Source organism: Pomacea canaliculata, linkage group LG7 (genome assembly GCF_003073045.1).
Source record: "Pomacea canaliculata isolate SZHN2017 linkage group LG7, ASM307304v1, whole genome shotgun sequence".
NCBI lineage: Eukaryota > Metazoa > Mollusca > Gastropoda > Architaenioglossa > Ampullariidae > Pomacea > Pomacea canaliculata.
In genome coordinates, this window is record NC_037596.1 from 16312247 (window position 1) to 16327843 (window position 15597).

The following is a 15597-nucleotide window of genomic DNA, read 5'->3' on the forward strand; positions in this document are numbered from 1 at the left end:
TTAAGTTGGTTATTTGTCATCAGGATCATCACACCTCTATGTTGATTGGTGAGAGATCGCTCAGTAACCTCGTCTTTGCTGACGACATTGATTCGATGGCGGGTAGTATAAGCGAGTTACAGAGCCACCCTGATAAACTTGCCGCCAAAACGAGCGTGGTTGGGGGGGAGATCAGTCCGGACAAAAACAAAGTCATCGTGAGCTTCACCTGATTTAGCAAAGCAGAGATGCGAATGAATGGAGTACAACTGGAGGAGGTGCAGTCCTTCCATCATCTGGACGTGACCAAGGACGGTAGCTGCGCGGTGGACGTACGTCTCAGGATCACACCGGTGACAGTTGGAATGGACAGGCTCAACATAATTTGGGAGCAGTTTAATTTCGGCTTTACAAGTCAATCGTCCTGCCCATTATGCTGTACGGCTGCGAGACGTGGACCTTGCTCACGAAGAGTGATATGGGTCCAAGCGTTTGAAAAGAAAGGCTTCAGAAAACTCCTTGGTATCTCCTACAGGGAGCAAAAGACGAACGACACCGCCCACAACCTACTCAGCTGCTTGGAGGGTCACCATGAGCCTCTGCTTGCTACTGTCAAGCGACAGAGGTTGGTATGGTTCGGTCATGTCGTCCGACATGAAACCCTGACAAAGACAATAGTCAACGGGGGCTTACGTTCAAGGCGGTCGATATCGCTATTAAAATTTTGAATTTTTTATTATTATTAAAGCTAAACCGACGTCTATGAATATAACACCTGTGGATAATTATGGTATGCATGACTGAGCAGCATGTTCGAGCCCAACGACTTTAGAGAATTCCGTCTGCCTGTACCTAACATATAATACTTATGCATGACAGACAGCCGATGTAAAGGCCGGTTGAGGTCTGCCTTTGGCATGTCGTGTGCCACAGACATTGAGCATATGTTACAAGATTTGTACAGCTTCTGTCAGGATCTCGTACCGTTTGGTAAAAGGTGAGATATATATGTACTATATAGTACTATATATACGCGCATGATGACTGAACACACACGTACGTTTCCTATTAATCTTTCCTTTTCTCCATATTTCTTCCCACTAACCAGCGACTTGCCCTGTAATTACAAACAACAAAATTTAGGAGATATATATATATACTGGAATGTTCCTGTGGTTTCTGTACCGATGTGTATACCTGTCGCCCTGGTTTTGTAAACGAACTTAATAATAATTAATATATATGTACCGTATATATATATATACAGGGATGGGCAAGCTACTTTTAATTTGTAGCCGGCTAGGCTACAGCTACTTTTTTTCAAAATGTAGCCGGCTACACTACAGCTACAATTGTGCAAAAAGTAGCCAGCTACTTTGGGCTACTTTTAAAATGTAGCCAGCTTCTTTTGGCTACTTTTAAAAGCGTGATGTTATAACAAGTTAGCTGTAGCCAGCTGGCTGTAGCAACATACACAAACATTAAACATACACACAAAACACTATTACTTGCTTTACAAAGTTTTTATTATAATAATGAAACGGAGAACTGCGATATACCGACAATTTTATTTAGTGAATCCATAAATGCTTTCATTCATTCCTTGCCCCCTTCCTCCCCCGGCCTTTTTCACACAATAAGTACACATATTTTACGATTATATTAAACATTTCTGGATCTTTTTCCTCATCCTGTTTTAGTGACAAAAGAAATTATATAAGTTTTCCGATAAACATTTGTTTTCTATAACTATTTGTTCCCTATTACTTAGAAATGAAAACTAAACAGATGCTTAAGTATCAGGTACCTGGTGGAATTTTCAATAAGTTAGGTTATGTGGTGATGAAAAATGTCAGCCTCTTATCAATACTGTGACAATGAACAACAGACCATTGAAATAAATGAGTTTGCATGGAATATAAGTAAAACACTGCTTAATCTAATTTAGGCAAGCAGATCATAAGGCATTTTTTTTTCTAACACTGACACTGAAAACAAAGAAAGGAACACAAACTAATTGTTTCCAAAAGCTGATAGGGTGAAAAGTATAGTCCTGGCATACTAGAATAGACTTTAATTATATAGTAGGATGTCAAATGTAGCATATAAACACTGAAATATATTTTTCAAAAATGATCTGATACAAGATATATTTATTTTAAATCTTTAAGCTTGAATTTCTCTGTTTGTCGTTTTTGACATCCAGTCCTAAACTATAAAAACATATTTCTCAAGATTGGCTTGTGCTACAGCAGTAAAATTTTGCAATTTTGTTTAGAAATGCATAAGCTACAAAGTGATGCATTTGAGAATATGGTATAAACATTACTTTTGATAAAATTAACATTTTTCTAAATATTTAATTGCCACATTCACACTGAGTCGGGGGGTACCATGTCTGATTTTTTATATCTCCTAGAAATCTTGAGATATCAAAACGCCTTATGCATCAGTTTTCTTATCAGTGCCTCTAGTTTACAAAAAATCCAAAGCCTTTGGTATATGACTTATGGTATTGTGTAAATTTGTTTTTTAAATGCTGGTACGTTTTGAAACAAAATCGTTGATTAAAGTCACAATTTTCACTTTAGGTACTCAAAAACAGTTTTAAAGTGCTATATTTATGTTATTTTGTTACTCTATATTTAAAAATCCTTAAAGATATTTAAAATATGGATTTTAATTTTTGGAGTGTACCGGTAACCTTAAAACAAATCTACATTCTTTTAGTCCTTCATGGAATTGAATTTGACCAGAACTTTGGCCTCGAAGTTGCTGTCTGTCATCCTAGTGCGCAGCTTTGTCATGATAAGTCCTGCCAGACTGAACAATCTCTCAACAATTCTTGCATTTGAAACTATACCCACATTTTGTGGCTTCGCAAAATGTAAAAAATTCAAATAAGGCTCGAAATTGATGGGTACGTCCATCTTCGTTTTTCAAATCGCTCCCGCCACATGGACGACCAGGTACTTCCGGTTACTGAGCGTGCGAGACACGTGGTGTCTGGCTGTCAACACACCGAGCAGTGAGAGCAGTGGCTGTCGTCGTCTTGCTGACACGCTGTCGACGAATGGTCGTGTAACCAACACGTCAAATGGCTACGTAGAGTGGCTGTCGTACCAGAAATAACACAGAGATTGAATTCCACACTGAAGTTTTCTTTAATTCACTATCTTTTTCTCAGCAGCTGGCCTAACTTCTCTCTCTCTCCAATTCACAAAGAGGTCCCACACCACTGTCAGCCCTGCTATTTATTCTCCCTTCCCTTCGAACATTCTAGCACAGACATTCTATTTCGTCGCAATAAAGACATTTTTGAACATCGCTACATTGTTGAACATCATTTCCTCCCTCGCACAAAGACATTCTATCTTTTACATTGCTGCCGTGCTGAACATTCTGGAATATAGATGCAAATCTACAACCCAAAGACATTATACTTTGTACACTACTAGAGTGCTACAGTCGTGAAAGTAGCCAACATGTAGCCAAGCTACAGCTACTTTCTAAAATGTAGCTACGGCTACAAGCTACTTTTTTAAAATTTGTAGCCGGCTAAGCTACAAGCTACAAAATTTGTAGCCGGCTACAGTAGCTGTAGCTAGGCTACAGCTACTCCCCATCCCTGTATATATACACGGTATAATGTAGGTATATATTGACTTCCGGTCTGAAGATGTCGACAAACCTAGCTGGTTAGATTTATAAGTTTGTTTAACGATTTTTTATTTTTATTTTATTTTTGTTTATTTATTTTCCAGATGTCAATTTGAGATTAGCTGTCGTGTTTGAAGGGAGGTAATCTAAAGTCAATTAATTGTTTGGACAGTGGGGGGGGGGGGCTCATCTGATTAAATGATAAAAATATCATAATATACACCAACAATAGATGGTGTTGTGATACGCATAAACCAAAAGGGGTTTTATTTTATTCACTATCACAAGACAGAGAGCGTGAGACGTTAAACGTATTCCTCCACTATCTCCCCCGTCGCTACGCCTGCGTAGGACTATGCACTTACTGTTCAAATCCGAAACAGAAGCTAGCTCTGATTCCGTGAAAACATAAATCAAGTCATTAAAACGAAAACATAAATTAATTTTATAGTAAGAATACGCGTGTTTGTTAAACTTGTACTTCCGTTAATGAAAAAACGCAAGCACAACGCGAAATTGTTTGTCTGGGGTTTTGGCGAACGATGTAGTCCTACGCGCTGAGACTTGGTGCGAGGAGGTCGCCATTTTTGTCACATGTTCACTTTTCCATCTCACATGACCTGTTGTTTGGCCCCGTGATCAAGCTCACCACCTTCCCTGGCAAATTCAAACCAACTTCGATATCACAGCATGGACATGCTTGACCAGGCATTGGACTCCAGGTATTTGAGTGGTCGTGGCTTGAAATATGAAATGTAAGTCGTCTAAAAGGCTTTCCCCACTCACAACGCACTTTGCTGATGGCGCATATAAGATTCTTCGAATCGAATCGGTCGGTGGTTTTCGTATTCCGTCTGTTCTGTTTATGCACGTGGTCAGTAGTTGCTTTGTTGCATCATAATAACATTACCTTATGGGTTTATTTTTCGATCATGGCATAGATCTGTGCATCGTGTACTAAAACTTGGGAAAAGGAGTCATCGATTCTGACCTGGTTTTAGCACTACACTCCTCGTGCACGACAGCCCATCCACACAGCAAAGTGTGTGTGTGTAAAAATACTAATAGAAATGTTGTCAAAAGGTTAATTGGCATTGTTTACTATAGATTCAGCGTGTAATTTTTTCATTTGCTGGCTTTGTAACTGATTTTTACAAGATGGCCTTCTTCAAGCCCAAAAGCTCACAAAAGCATGTCTACCTATAGTGCAATGGATTAAGTGGTTTAATTAATACAAAACCCTACTTTTACTTTCAATAATACTTGAAAATTAAGTATTGCTTTTTGAGAGAAAAAAACCTGCCGTCTTCAAGAAGGTTTGCTAACCCCTGTCATCCCTTTGTTTTGCAGCTGATGTTGGGTGTCTTTTTGACTTTATTTCAAAGTTAATACACTGACCATGTCTACTAGGTTTCATACATGTATTACAGTGGAACCTCGGTTAACGACCACAATCCGTTCTGGAAAGTTGCTCGATATCCGAAATGTCTGTTTTCCGAAACAATTTTCCCCATAAGAAATAAAGGAAATAGATTTAATTGGTTCCCAGCCCTTGTTGACTTGCTAATATTTGAAAGTTACAGGCTATATAGGCATTTTTTTTAATGAGAACAGTTGTAATACAATATAGATAGAGTTAAATAAACATAAAAACATTTACAAAAGCATTTAAACATAAGAAAATTTGCTGTTTTGACGGCGTGGGTGGATGGAGGTGTGGGGAGGAAGGGGTGGAATTACTGCTTGGATTCCCCCTCCATGAGCACATGTGACATTGTAAAGTCAGGGGTGACTTCCCTTTTCTGTCGCTTTGAGGTTGAAGGAAAAAACTTATCCAGTGTCTGTTGCTTCTCCCTTTTTTATAACACTCTTCGGTAATACGACATCACATTATCATCTGACATGTTTAGGCTCCTATTGCCTATCACACTGTTAGGGAGAGACTTTTCTACAAACAATTGCAATTCCCCCCACTTTGTACACATTTCTTTAATCACAAAAATCACTAGATAAGAAAGATAACGAATGACCAATCGTAACTGTCTCAAGCGCAAATGATGCATGGTCTGACATGCTGGTCAGTCACGTGTGGGTGGCATGGCTGTTGGCTATCTGAATTTTTGTTTGGTATCCGTGCAAATTTTTAATGAAATTTTTGTTAGTTATCCGGAATGTTCACTATCAGATGTGTTCGCTAGCTGAGGTTCCACTGTATTTACATTTCAAAATTCATATGATGCTATTCAGCCTTTGTAATTTTAAGCTGCCCACCTCTAGATATGAAATGTTCCCCCATCTTGTTCTGATATGACCTGTTTTGTCTGCATCTTTTTCATCCCTTAATTAGATGTGCTTGAATTTAAAAATATCCTTTTGCTTCATCATGAAAATGTCACTATAAATATCACAAAAACATTAAACTCATGATTTGTAACATTTTATGGTGGCATTTTAGGAACTTTTCTTGAATTTTAAATATTGTTGATGTCTGTTTCATTCCAACCTTAGCAAGATTTCTAGCAACACAGAGACATCCACATACACTTTGATTTCTCAGAAAAGTTTGTCTTGTTTAGACACTACCTTTGGCTCTTTAGGAGTTGTCTTTTCTTTGTCTTGTCCTATAGTTTGCCTTCAGATTTAATGAACTTGACATTCATGACACATTTGAGGGAACAAAATGGTCAGCATATTAAAAATACAAGTGATGCCAGTCAGTTTTCTAGGCTCCCGATCAAGTTCGAGATAAAAGTATAGAACCATACTCTTCCTTTTGCTCTCTTTGAACTGGACTATCATTCTGCATGCATAGAAACCCATAAGCTGATTTGCGGAGAAAAATTCAAAGGCTTGAACTGTCCAAAAAGTTTGAATTGAATATTGATCTTATTTTGTTTCAGTCATGACAAAGAGGACTCACCTGAGGCTGAAGAACAGCTTCGACTGGGAGCAGCAGATGGTAGGTATTTTATTTTACTAGCGCTGTCTTTTGGACAGCTGCTGTGGTCAGAGTGTATTAACAACTTCTGCTACTGTGATAGTGGAGCAGAGACCATATTATGCCAAGGAAGCAATTAAAGCTATATCATTAAAAATAGGTGGCTTTAAAACATGCCAGATGCAGAGAAAGAATCACATTTTAGTGACAGGGGGTGCAGCCTTTGGCTATATAGGTAAAACAGGTGTTGTTTGTAGAGCTGCAAAGTCTTGAAGATGTTTCACAGAAGAGTAAGGAGAAGCTAGAAATTGTCTGTTCACTAGTAGCTGTAGTTTGATTTCAGACATATCATGCAGAATTAGAAACACATTCGTTGCAAAATAAGAATAGCTTCCACTCTCAAGATTCGTTTTATCCAGCATCTTGCGGCCTCCTGCAAGAGTGGTCTGGTGGCACAACAGTTAGCACCTGTCATCAATACAGTGAAGGTTGGCAGTCCTGGGTTCAGCTCTTGTCTTGGGTGCACTGTTCTTTCTCTGCATGTGGCATCTGTTTACAGGGCTGGCTGCCTTGCCATGATGTAGCCTTAGTTGCTGGCTCGGTGTAAAACATTAGTCCCCCTGCCCTTTTTTCTCCTGCATGGCCCATTATGTAGAGAGTGCAAGATAATAGCAGTGTGCAGTGATCTTTATGATCACTCTGTAATTGTAATTTTTCTGTAAATGCAGATGCATCAGATGAGCAGGCAGCAGCCATAGCCAGTGTTACAGGACAAGGGACTTTGACCCTTGACCCTAATGTCCAGTTTCAGCTAAGAGCAGATAGTGGAAGTCAAGGTACCTGCATTTAAGAAAAAAAGGGGCTTTTGTTGAAGTCTTTCGTCTCAGTGTTTTTGCTTTGTCTCACAGAAGTGGTAGAAGCGTAGTATGTGAAAACTAATTAAAGACTAGCAGTAGCAGTTTTAAATGAATTGATTTATATGGCTGAATATCTGATGGTTATAGTCAAGCCTAGTACTGGAAGATTTTTGTTTAACAGGGCAAGTAACATATCGAGTGGTGCAGGTGTCACATGATGGCTCTGAAGCTACAGCACAGGTTGTCACTTCCAGTGCTTTTCCTGGCAATCAAGTGGTATGTCTTATTTTCATTGTGAGAATTCAGAATTTTAATTGTCAGAGAGTTTCAGAAAGTTGACCATAATAGTATTGGTGGGACTTGCCAGATGAGGCCTTAGTGGCTAGCCTGGCACTTCAATGGAAAAAATAACTTAATAACAGCTCCTTAAAGTTATTTTTCTGCAGGCACTGAAATTATTGACAAGAGTGTTGGTAGCATGGGTAGACAGAATGTGATGGATGGCGCTGATCTTGCATAATTCATAATAGGCAGACTGATAGACAGCTGTAACTTGTTTATCAAGAGTCATGTCTGCAGTGACATTGGCTTCACGGGGGCATTTTTTTTAAACACAGATGGGAAAACACCTGATGACAAGCTGACATTTACAATGTTTGTGATGGAAGGAAGTAAAATATCTAAGAACTCAAGAAGAAGGCATGTGGGTATTGGGTCTAACTAGCAAGTTGTTGGCTTGGCTTTCAGAATAATCTCCTTTATATCAGCAATAGAGACTGGTCAAAATTTGATCATAGAGCATCCCCGAAGAATATCACAGGAGATGCTGTCAAGCACTGGTATTGAGTCCAACGATCATCGAATGTCCGAGATCTTGTTAGCAGAATAGTCACAAAAGACTAGGATATGCAGTGGGCAGCAGCATCGCCTTGCTAATTCCAGTCATTCAATTGCGTATGTCAAAAAGTGATCTGTAGGAGGTGCAATTATTTATTTGGGCCTGAAGATATGATGTCTTCGCGTTGTTGCTACATTTTGCAACACTTTACTTGGCGGCGTTATAAATCTCTTTGTGGAAGGTGAGTCCAGTCTTCCACCAAACACGCTCATCTCGCCAGTGAGTACGCTTTAGGTCACAGAGCTCAACACAGACCTGCGAGTACCAAGGTGCATATTTGGACTGGGGCATGATCATCAATAACTCTATGCAAAACACAGTCAAGTTGCTGAGCAGGGGGTGGCTGAGGGAGGGCCGTTTGCAGTTGTGCTTTGAATGCGACTATTTTAACATGTAATGCCAGTATATCAACTCTGCATAACAAATGAGTGAGTCTAAAAACTGGCACCAATGATGGCCATCTGCGATCAAGCTCAATCAATACACAGCAATGATCAGATGTGAGATCTTGAGAAACATCAACTGCCTGCAGTAATTAGTCATCAGGTCGATGCATGACCCAGTCTTAGATGTGATCTCTTTTATGAGTGGGATGCAAAACAGACTGGACGAGATGAAAAGTGTGCAACAAATCTGACATTTTTACTGTGTCATGATGAGACCTGATGTTAAAATGGACATTTACAGCTCCAAGAAGCACTGCAGGTCCACTGAGTAATACAAAGTATTGTCCAGCATATAAAATTCTGAGAAAAAGATAGAGGCTGTGAGTTTGTTCTTGGCACTTGGATGCTGTCTATAGATGCGGAACAGGTGTATTGAGCAATAGGGAGCCGAAAAAGAGACTTGCACACATTTAAAAGATGTGTGTGGGAACGATAAAGCAGTAGTAAAAGACAGGTACATGGCTAATGATGATTTGTAGATAATAGCAACTCTGCCTCCCATGTGTAAAACAGCTTGTTAAGTTTCTTTTAGAAGGTTTATTTGGGATTTCTTATTTTTTTTCTATTTTTCTGTAGCATTTATGCAATGTTGCAATAATTGAGACAGGACAGAAATTCAGCTATATGCTATTAAGTGTAGTTTACTTATTTGTTACGGGCAGACAGTCATTCAGAGCCCCTTCAGTAATGGTGGTAGTCCAACCCCAGAACAACAGGGTGATGCACGATTTGCATATTTTCCTGCTGCTGCAACTGCTGATGGTGCAGTCGTTACTACACAAGCAGAATCCATCACAGCTGCCACAGCCATAGGACCTGTTACAGGTGAATGTTTGAATTTTTCTTAGGAAATGTGTTATGGGGTCTGTAGGTGTTAATTTTGTATGTTTGTCAGCAACGAAATTATGGATTGTGGTGAACTAGTCCACCCAGATAGAAAAAAAAGTCATGTCTAGTCTCTTACAATATAGTTTGAGAGGGTAACTTTGATTTACAATAGGACATGAAGTAATCATTATTTCTTTTATGTAAAGTTGACAATAATTATGACGATCCTGTTGCAACTGCAGGTCAGTTCTATGTCATGATGTCACCACAAGATGTTTTGCAAGGCACACAGAGAACCATAGCTCCTCGTACAACATTTTCACCTAAACTAGAAGGACGTTCGTCCAGAGATGACAGGAGGAGAGCCACACACAACGAAGGTGAGAACAGAAGGTAGTCATTATTAATAGTAAATATGTTTAAATGCTGGCTACCTGTATTAATAGTAAAAATACAACCTGCAGTGTAAAGTTAAAATCTCTCTTAAGATCACAGATGTCTGCTTGTCAGAGATTCTGTCATTTTAGAAGACAAGAACAGCATAGATTTTCAAAATAAGACAGCTATAAGAGTGTAAAAGCAACTTTCTTTTCAAAAGTCCTATAAAAGTGCAAAAGATACATCAGCGGGTCTTACAAAAATATACTGCAATTTAAAAAAAATATTATTGTTACCATTTTATTTCTGTCAACTCTGGAATAAGGCTTTGAAAAACTGTTGGGAAGAGAATTAGGGAAAACCCATTCAAGTGCTTACTCACAGTTCTTTCCATGTGCTAAGGGGTGCATGGAAGCAGCCATTTTGGGGCTGAATCAGGACAAAAAAACCAAAGTCAGTAACGTTTGAAAAAAATACCGTCATAGACACACTGAACCACATTCATTGTCCCTATTGTCTTGTTATAGGACTTTTTGCCTTTTATGCACAAAACATGCAGTGTTCGCATGCAGAAAACCTGATTGTTTGATACACTTGGTGGGTTCTTATTTCACAGTTGAACGTCGACGACGAGACAAAATCAACAATTGGATAGTGCAACTATCTAAGCTTGTGCCAGACTGCACCCAGGAAACCGTCAAACAGTCTCAGGCAGTAAGTTTATCTCCAGCCTTCTCTATGCAGAAATGATACTTGTGCAACATTGAGAATGGTTTAAAAGAAGTGCGTGCATTTACACCTGGCATTTTATTTTGCAATGAATCTTTACTAAATAACCTCACTCCCCCTCCCTACCTCCACCCTCAGTCCCTCAGAATGGAGTTTCACATTTCTTAAGAAACAAAGAAACATGACTGGTGCAGTTTCTGAGATGGTCTGTTATTTTTGTTGGCTCAGGTGACAGACATCTCATTTCCTTGTTCCATCTTTCTAGGGTCACTTCTTACTTTCCACAACCAATCTTGCATACTGCTTGCTTAGATACCAATGCACTCTAGTTAATGCTGGGTTCCATACTTGGGCTTTTACTTTCTTCATTTTTTTAAGAATTGGGATCATTCATGTTTCCTTTCTGCTTTATGGTGCCTGCCTCTTGTTCAGTGTTCAGAAGCAACGGGTACTTAAAACAATTTGTTCCCTTAGATGTCTAGCTGCTCAACCAGAGATGAATAGTAAAATGTGCATGGGTGTGTGATGATGTATGTGTGTCTTGAGAATGGTTTAGATGTACAATCGCATGCTTTTGTTTTTCAAGTTTTCTATGATACACAACCTTACCCTTATCTTGTCCTCATTGTTATTTTGTAACTAGTGCTTGTTTATCATTTGATTTTTGTATCTGAGCATACTTCCCAAGTATAATTGCATACTTGGATTAACAAAGTTGTCATTATCATAGGATACCTAGCAGTTTGTGTAATGCTGCATTACCGAGATGCTGTAACACTTGTAATGCTATCTGGCTGTGGGGATTTTCTCTTTTTCTTTTTTATTGGATAGCTTTCTTTAGTTCTGTTGTGCTATCTTGTGCCATAAATTTGTGAGCTTGAACTACTGTTTTTTCTTTTTCTTTTTTCCTGATTTCCTTTGCTACTTCACTGAAAGCTTTGCTTCTACTTTGTTTCTACAGAGTAAAGGGGGCATTTTGGCGAAGGCCTGCGAGTACATCCAGGAACTTCGATCCAGCAACATGCGCTTGTCAGATAATGTTAAGGAAATGGAGCGGCTTTCTGTGGACCTAGAACTTTTTCGTCAACAGTGTGAAGAACTTAAACGTGAAAATGAAATCCTTCGACAGACACTGCAGCAGCATGGAATTGTTGTGCCAGATTTATCACCAGACAGTGCCTCCTAGCTATAGCCTGCATGTGTGGGACTCGTGTAGATGATTGAAAAAAAAATCTGAGAAGGTAGAAGTGAGAATAAGGCTGAGAAGACAGGCTGTTGCATGGCGAGTGTATCGTGTCCACATTTCTGGAAAGACAGGCTTCCCTGTGTGGATGTTGTTTCCTTTCCTGGGTTGTTGTTACTTCAGACTTAACAGTAGTTAACTTTTAATGAAGAATTTTTTTATGTGTGCCGCCAGCTATGTGGTGTGTCATGGTCTGGGTGGACTGGGTTACTTGAGAAAGAGAAAGATGATGGATCATCCTAGAAAATAAAAAGCCTAATTGCGCCAACAGTATCTGATTCCTTCCTTGTGGATAAAAGCTCAGTATTATGAGCTGAAAGGATCTTCATTTGTAATTCATTGGGGAAAACATAGGGACATCAACTTGCCACGCTTACATCAGGTACATTTTACCTTAATGCAAAGGTCACGTTTGAGGAGTGAGTGAGGACTACTTTCACATATTACTTTAGCATGCTGGTTTACTGTGTAATACAGCCATCAGGAAAGAGTTCACACTCACTTTAAGTGATGGCCAAGGTTGTCTGCTAGTGTGGTGTATGTTACACCATAGTGAAATATACATCGTAGTGTGTATTAGAGATAAGAATAGGGTGTTGTGTGTGTTGATTTTTTTTTTTTTTTTAACTGCCTGACTTGTTTATTTCCTAGATGACATCTTAAACTATTGAACAAATCTGAACAATCTTTTTGCCTGCCTGCTATTAGGGGGAGTGTCTTCCTGCAGTCAGTGGTCCTGTTAGGGTGCTGGAGTGGTTATTTGCAAAATAAGTCCTCAGTTCTATACCGTTTCTATTTTACAAAAGCTAGGTAAAGAAGGCCAACATCTAGTGGGGGGAAAAAAGTAGAAAGCTGTTAACTATTGCTTACCTAAAGGCCTTTCTTAAGAGGGCTAAGTTCTAAAACATCAAACCACTAAAGTGCCATAAAGTCACATTTTATTGGCACTATGTTAACAAATATGTCTGAACTTACCATGCTGACCATTGTTTTAATGTCCTAAATGGTCATCTCCAAACCATTAACTTCTTTGTGACATTCATATACAACTTTGACAATCATGGTCTTGTGATGTAGCCTTCGTTGCTGGCACAGCATAAAACAAAAATCAGACAACCAAACTATTTGCTGTCATGGTCAAATGTTTCATTCATTTAAGAAGAACCTTTAGATGTAAATCCATTGATTCTTATGCTTTTCAGGTCCTAAATATTTTCTTATCAGAAGAGATGTACAAAGGCATAACATTCATCTCTGTAGTTTAATTTTAAAAAAAGTTTTCGGATGCACAGCAAAAGAGATGAAATCAATTAAAAAAAAACTAGCTTGATGGACCGAATTGTAGTATAAGGAAGGGAATTGCAACTGTACCATGAATGCAGTTTCATTGCTCCCCTGAAAGATCTGTGTCGCTTCTAAGAGTCCTGATTACAAGTTTTGTCAGATAGGATTGGGAGGAAGGGTTCTAATCTTTATGGTCAGTTGTCATTTTGTCATGACATTCTAATTTTATATAAATGGTAAACATCACTTTTGAATGCTGTCATTTCAATTCTGTGTAAAGCATCTGCACAGAAAAGATTAAAAAAAAAAAAAGAATGCTTTGCACATCAATACATTATGCAGGTCCAACCAGGAATAACAGGTAATTGCATGTAAACAAACATGCTGTGATCTGTAATTTTACTGTGAAAGATGATAACTTTAGAAGCATTTATGTAAACTACCAGAAACCCATTAGAATGTTCTGCCTTTTAGCAGATTGCTTTCAAAGAGCAAGGTCACATTCTGTCCACTTTAAAAATGCTATCATGATCTGAAATAGATCATGGCAGACTCTGCCAGAAGCAAACTAGTCTCTTAATTGGTAAGGAGATACTGTTGCAGTACATTGAATGGCCTACCACTGTACTTTTGTATTTTTCGTAGTTAGCAGTTCATGCTTGTTTTCTTGAATTGCTTTCATTTAAAAAAAGGCATACTCATGTTCCATGCAGTTGTGCTGAAGTATAGTAAGCTGCATGGTGGCTTTAGAAAGCTCTATTGGGGCATGTGCAGGGTCTATCCTGTAGTTTTAGATCATGATGGAGGGGCGATTGAAAATTGCAGTCAGGTATGTTTTAACTGTTCATTGCTTGATCAATGATGCCAGAACTATTTAAATCAAGTATTTTCATGTGTGGTAATGGTGCATGTCAGATTGTCTAGTTACAACTGATAAAAGGGTAAGAACAGAGTGCACAGATGACTTTAAATATATTAATAGTCAGTACACGTGCAGGCTATGGATTTATATGTACATTAAAGAGAAGCTCATCAGTTCTCACTGTAGGTAGGAATTGAGCAACTTGCGTGTTTCAAGCACTGGTGTAGTGGGCATGTCCTACCCACATGAATATTTGTTGTTGCTTTTAAAATATGTAGATGCTATTTCCTTAACAGACCAGTAAGGAGTTTCTTGTTCCAGAATTTGGATCCATTTCTTTTACTCTATTCAAAAAGTTCAGATAGTCTTGATTCACCCCTATAGCAGTTTTGAGTGAAAGAGGCTCTACACGGGTGTAGACCAATCTGTGACAGCATTGTGAGACAAGTTCTTGGTGGGAAGTCTATAATTTTGTTTATAGTTGATGTCAAATGTGTAGTAAAAAAATAAATGAAGGCCCTGTACTTTGCAGCTGTTTTCTCCCATGTATATGTGAAACATTATATTCCTCTGTAAACTTAACTCAAAGGGAAAGGTATTACATTGAACAGTTTGGGTACTACAGATGTAGAGATTCTGTAATATTTTCACTTTGGATACAAAAAGTGTGCCTTCCTTGTTTGAAAATGCTGAATGAGGCAGTGCTGTGTACCGAATGCTTCTATTTAAAAATGCATTTAAACATTGAAGATACTCAGTCAACTGGTGTTGAGTGATTTTTGTTGAAGGTACTTCCTGTAATGGCCCCTCCAATATTCTAAGGCGAAAAGCCTGTTATTTCCAACATACATTTTTTGTCTGTCTTTTTTGGGGAGGAGGGGGTGCAAGGAAATATGTGTGCAGAAATGGCAGATGCAAAGATTGTTGATAATGAGAAAAAAAGCTAGATGTGTATATATATGTTATGTTATGTCATATGTGTATTTTGGCTGGTCTGAAAATTGCAAGGGTAAGGAAGAATCGTTTACTTTCACAGAAATAAAAATATCACCTTTTTTCGCAAGTATTTTTATTGTTGTAAAAATGTGACTAGTAGTGTATTTGACAGTTAAGAAGCACATGATAAATATTATAGTTTAGGACTAGAAGTATATTTTTTGTGGTACTTGTATTAATGTTGAAAGATGCAGCATCAGTTGCCTGATGTGTATGTTGCTATCAGAACAGTCAAGCCTCCTAACTCAGTACAGTATCCCCAGAGGTATAAATTTGATTCAAGGCAGACTTGTTAGATGCCAACGCTTGAGGTCTAAGCCTAGAGGACAATTTTGTGTGTGTATCCATGTTTTACTCACACCAATATAACTAAGGCCACATTATGGTAAAGTCACTGGCCCTGCAATCAGCTGCTACTTGTATAGCATGCCTTAGAGGAGATCCATACCTAAGGCAACAAATTCTCACTAACTCAGTAACAAGTGCTTTAACTAATGCA

At 38.6% G+C, this 15597-nt stretch overlaps 1 protein-coding gene across 8 annotated transcripts; it reads left to right on the forward strand.

The window, feature by feature from the left end:
* Positions 1–863: 863 nt before the first annotated feature.
* Positions 864–15160, forward strand: LOC112568711 (upstream stimulatory factor 2-like). 8 transcript variants are annotated; one of them, XM_025246152.1, is made up of 8 exons: positions 864–976; positions 6540–6598; positions 7306–7413; positions 7616–7710; positions 9441–9603; positions 9849–9986; positions 10601–10698; positions 11675–15160. In XM_025246152.1, the coding sequence occupies exons 1-8, from the start codon at positions 897–899 to the stop codon at positions 11897–11899; spliced, it is 966 nt and encodes a 321-aa protein (XP_025101937.1). In that variant the 5' UTR covers positions 864–896; the 3' UTR covers positions 11900–15160. The 8 variants fall into 8 exon arrangements, with proteins under 8 accessions (XP_025101937.1, XP_025101942.1, XP_025101939.1 ...); XM_025246154.1 differs by lacking the exon at positions 864–976 and adding an exon at positions 4176–4394; XM_025246155.1 differs by lacking the exon at positions 864–976 and adding an exon at positions 4176–4361.
* Positions 15161–15597: the final 437 nt, after the last annotated feature.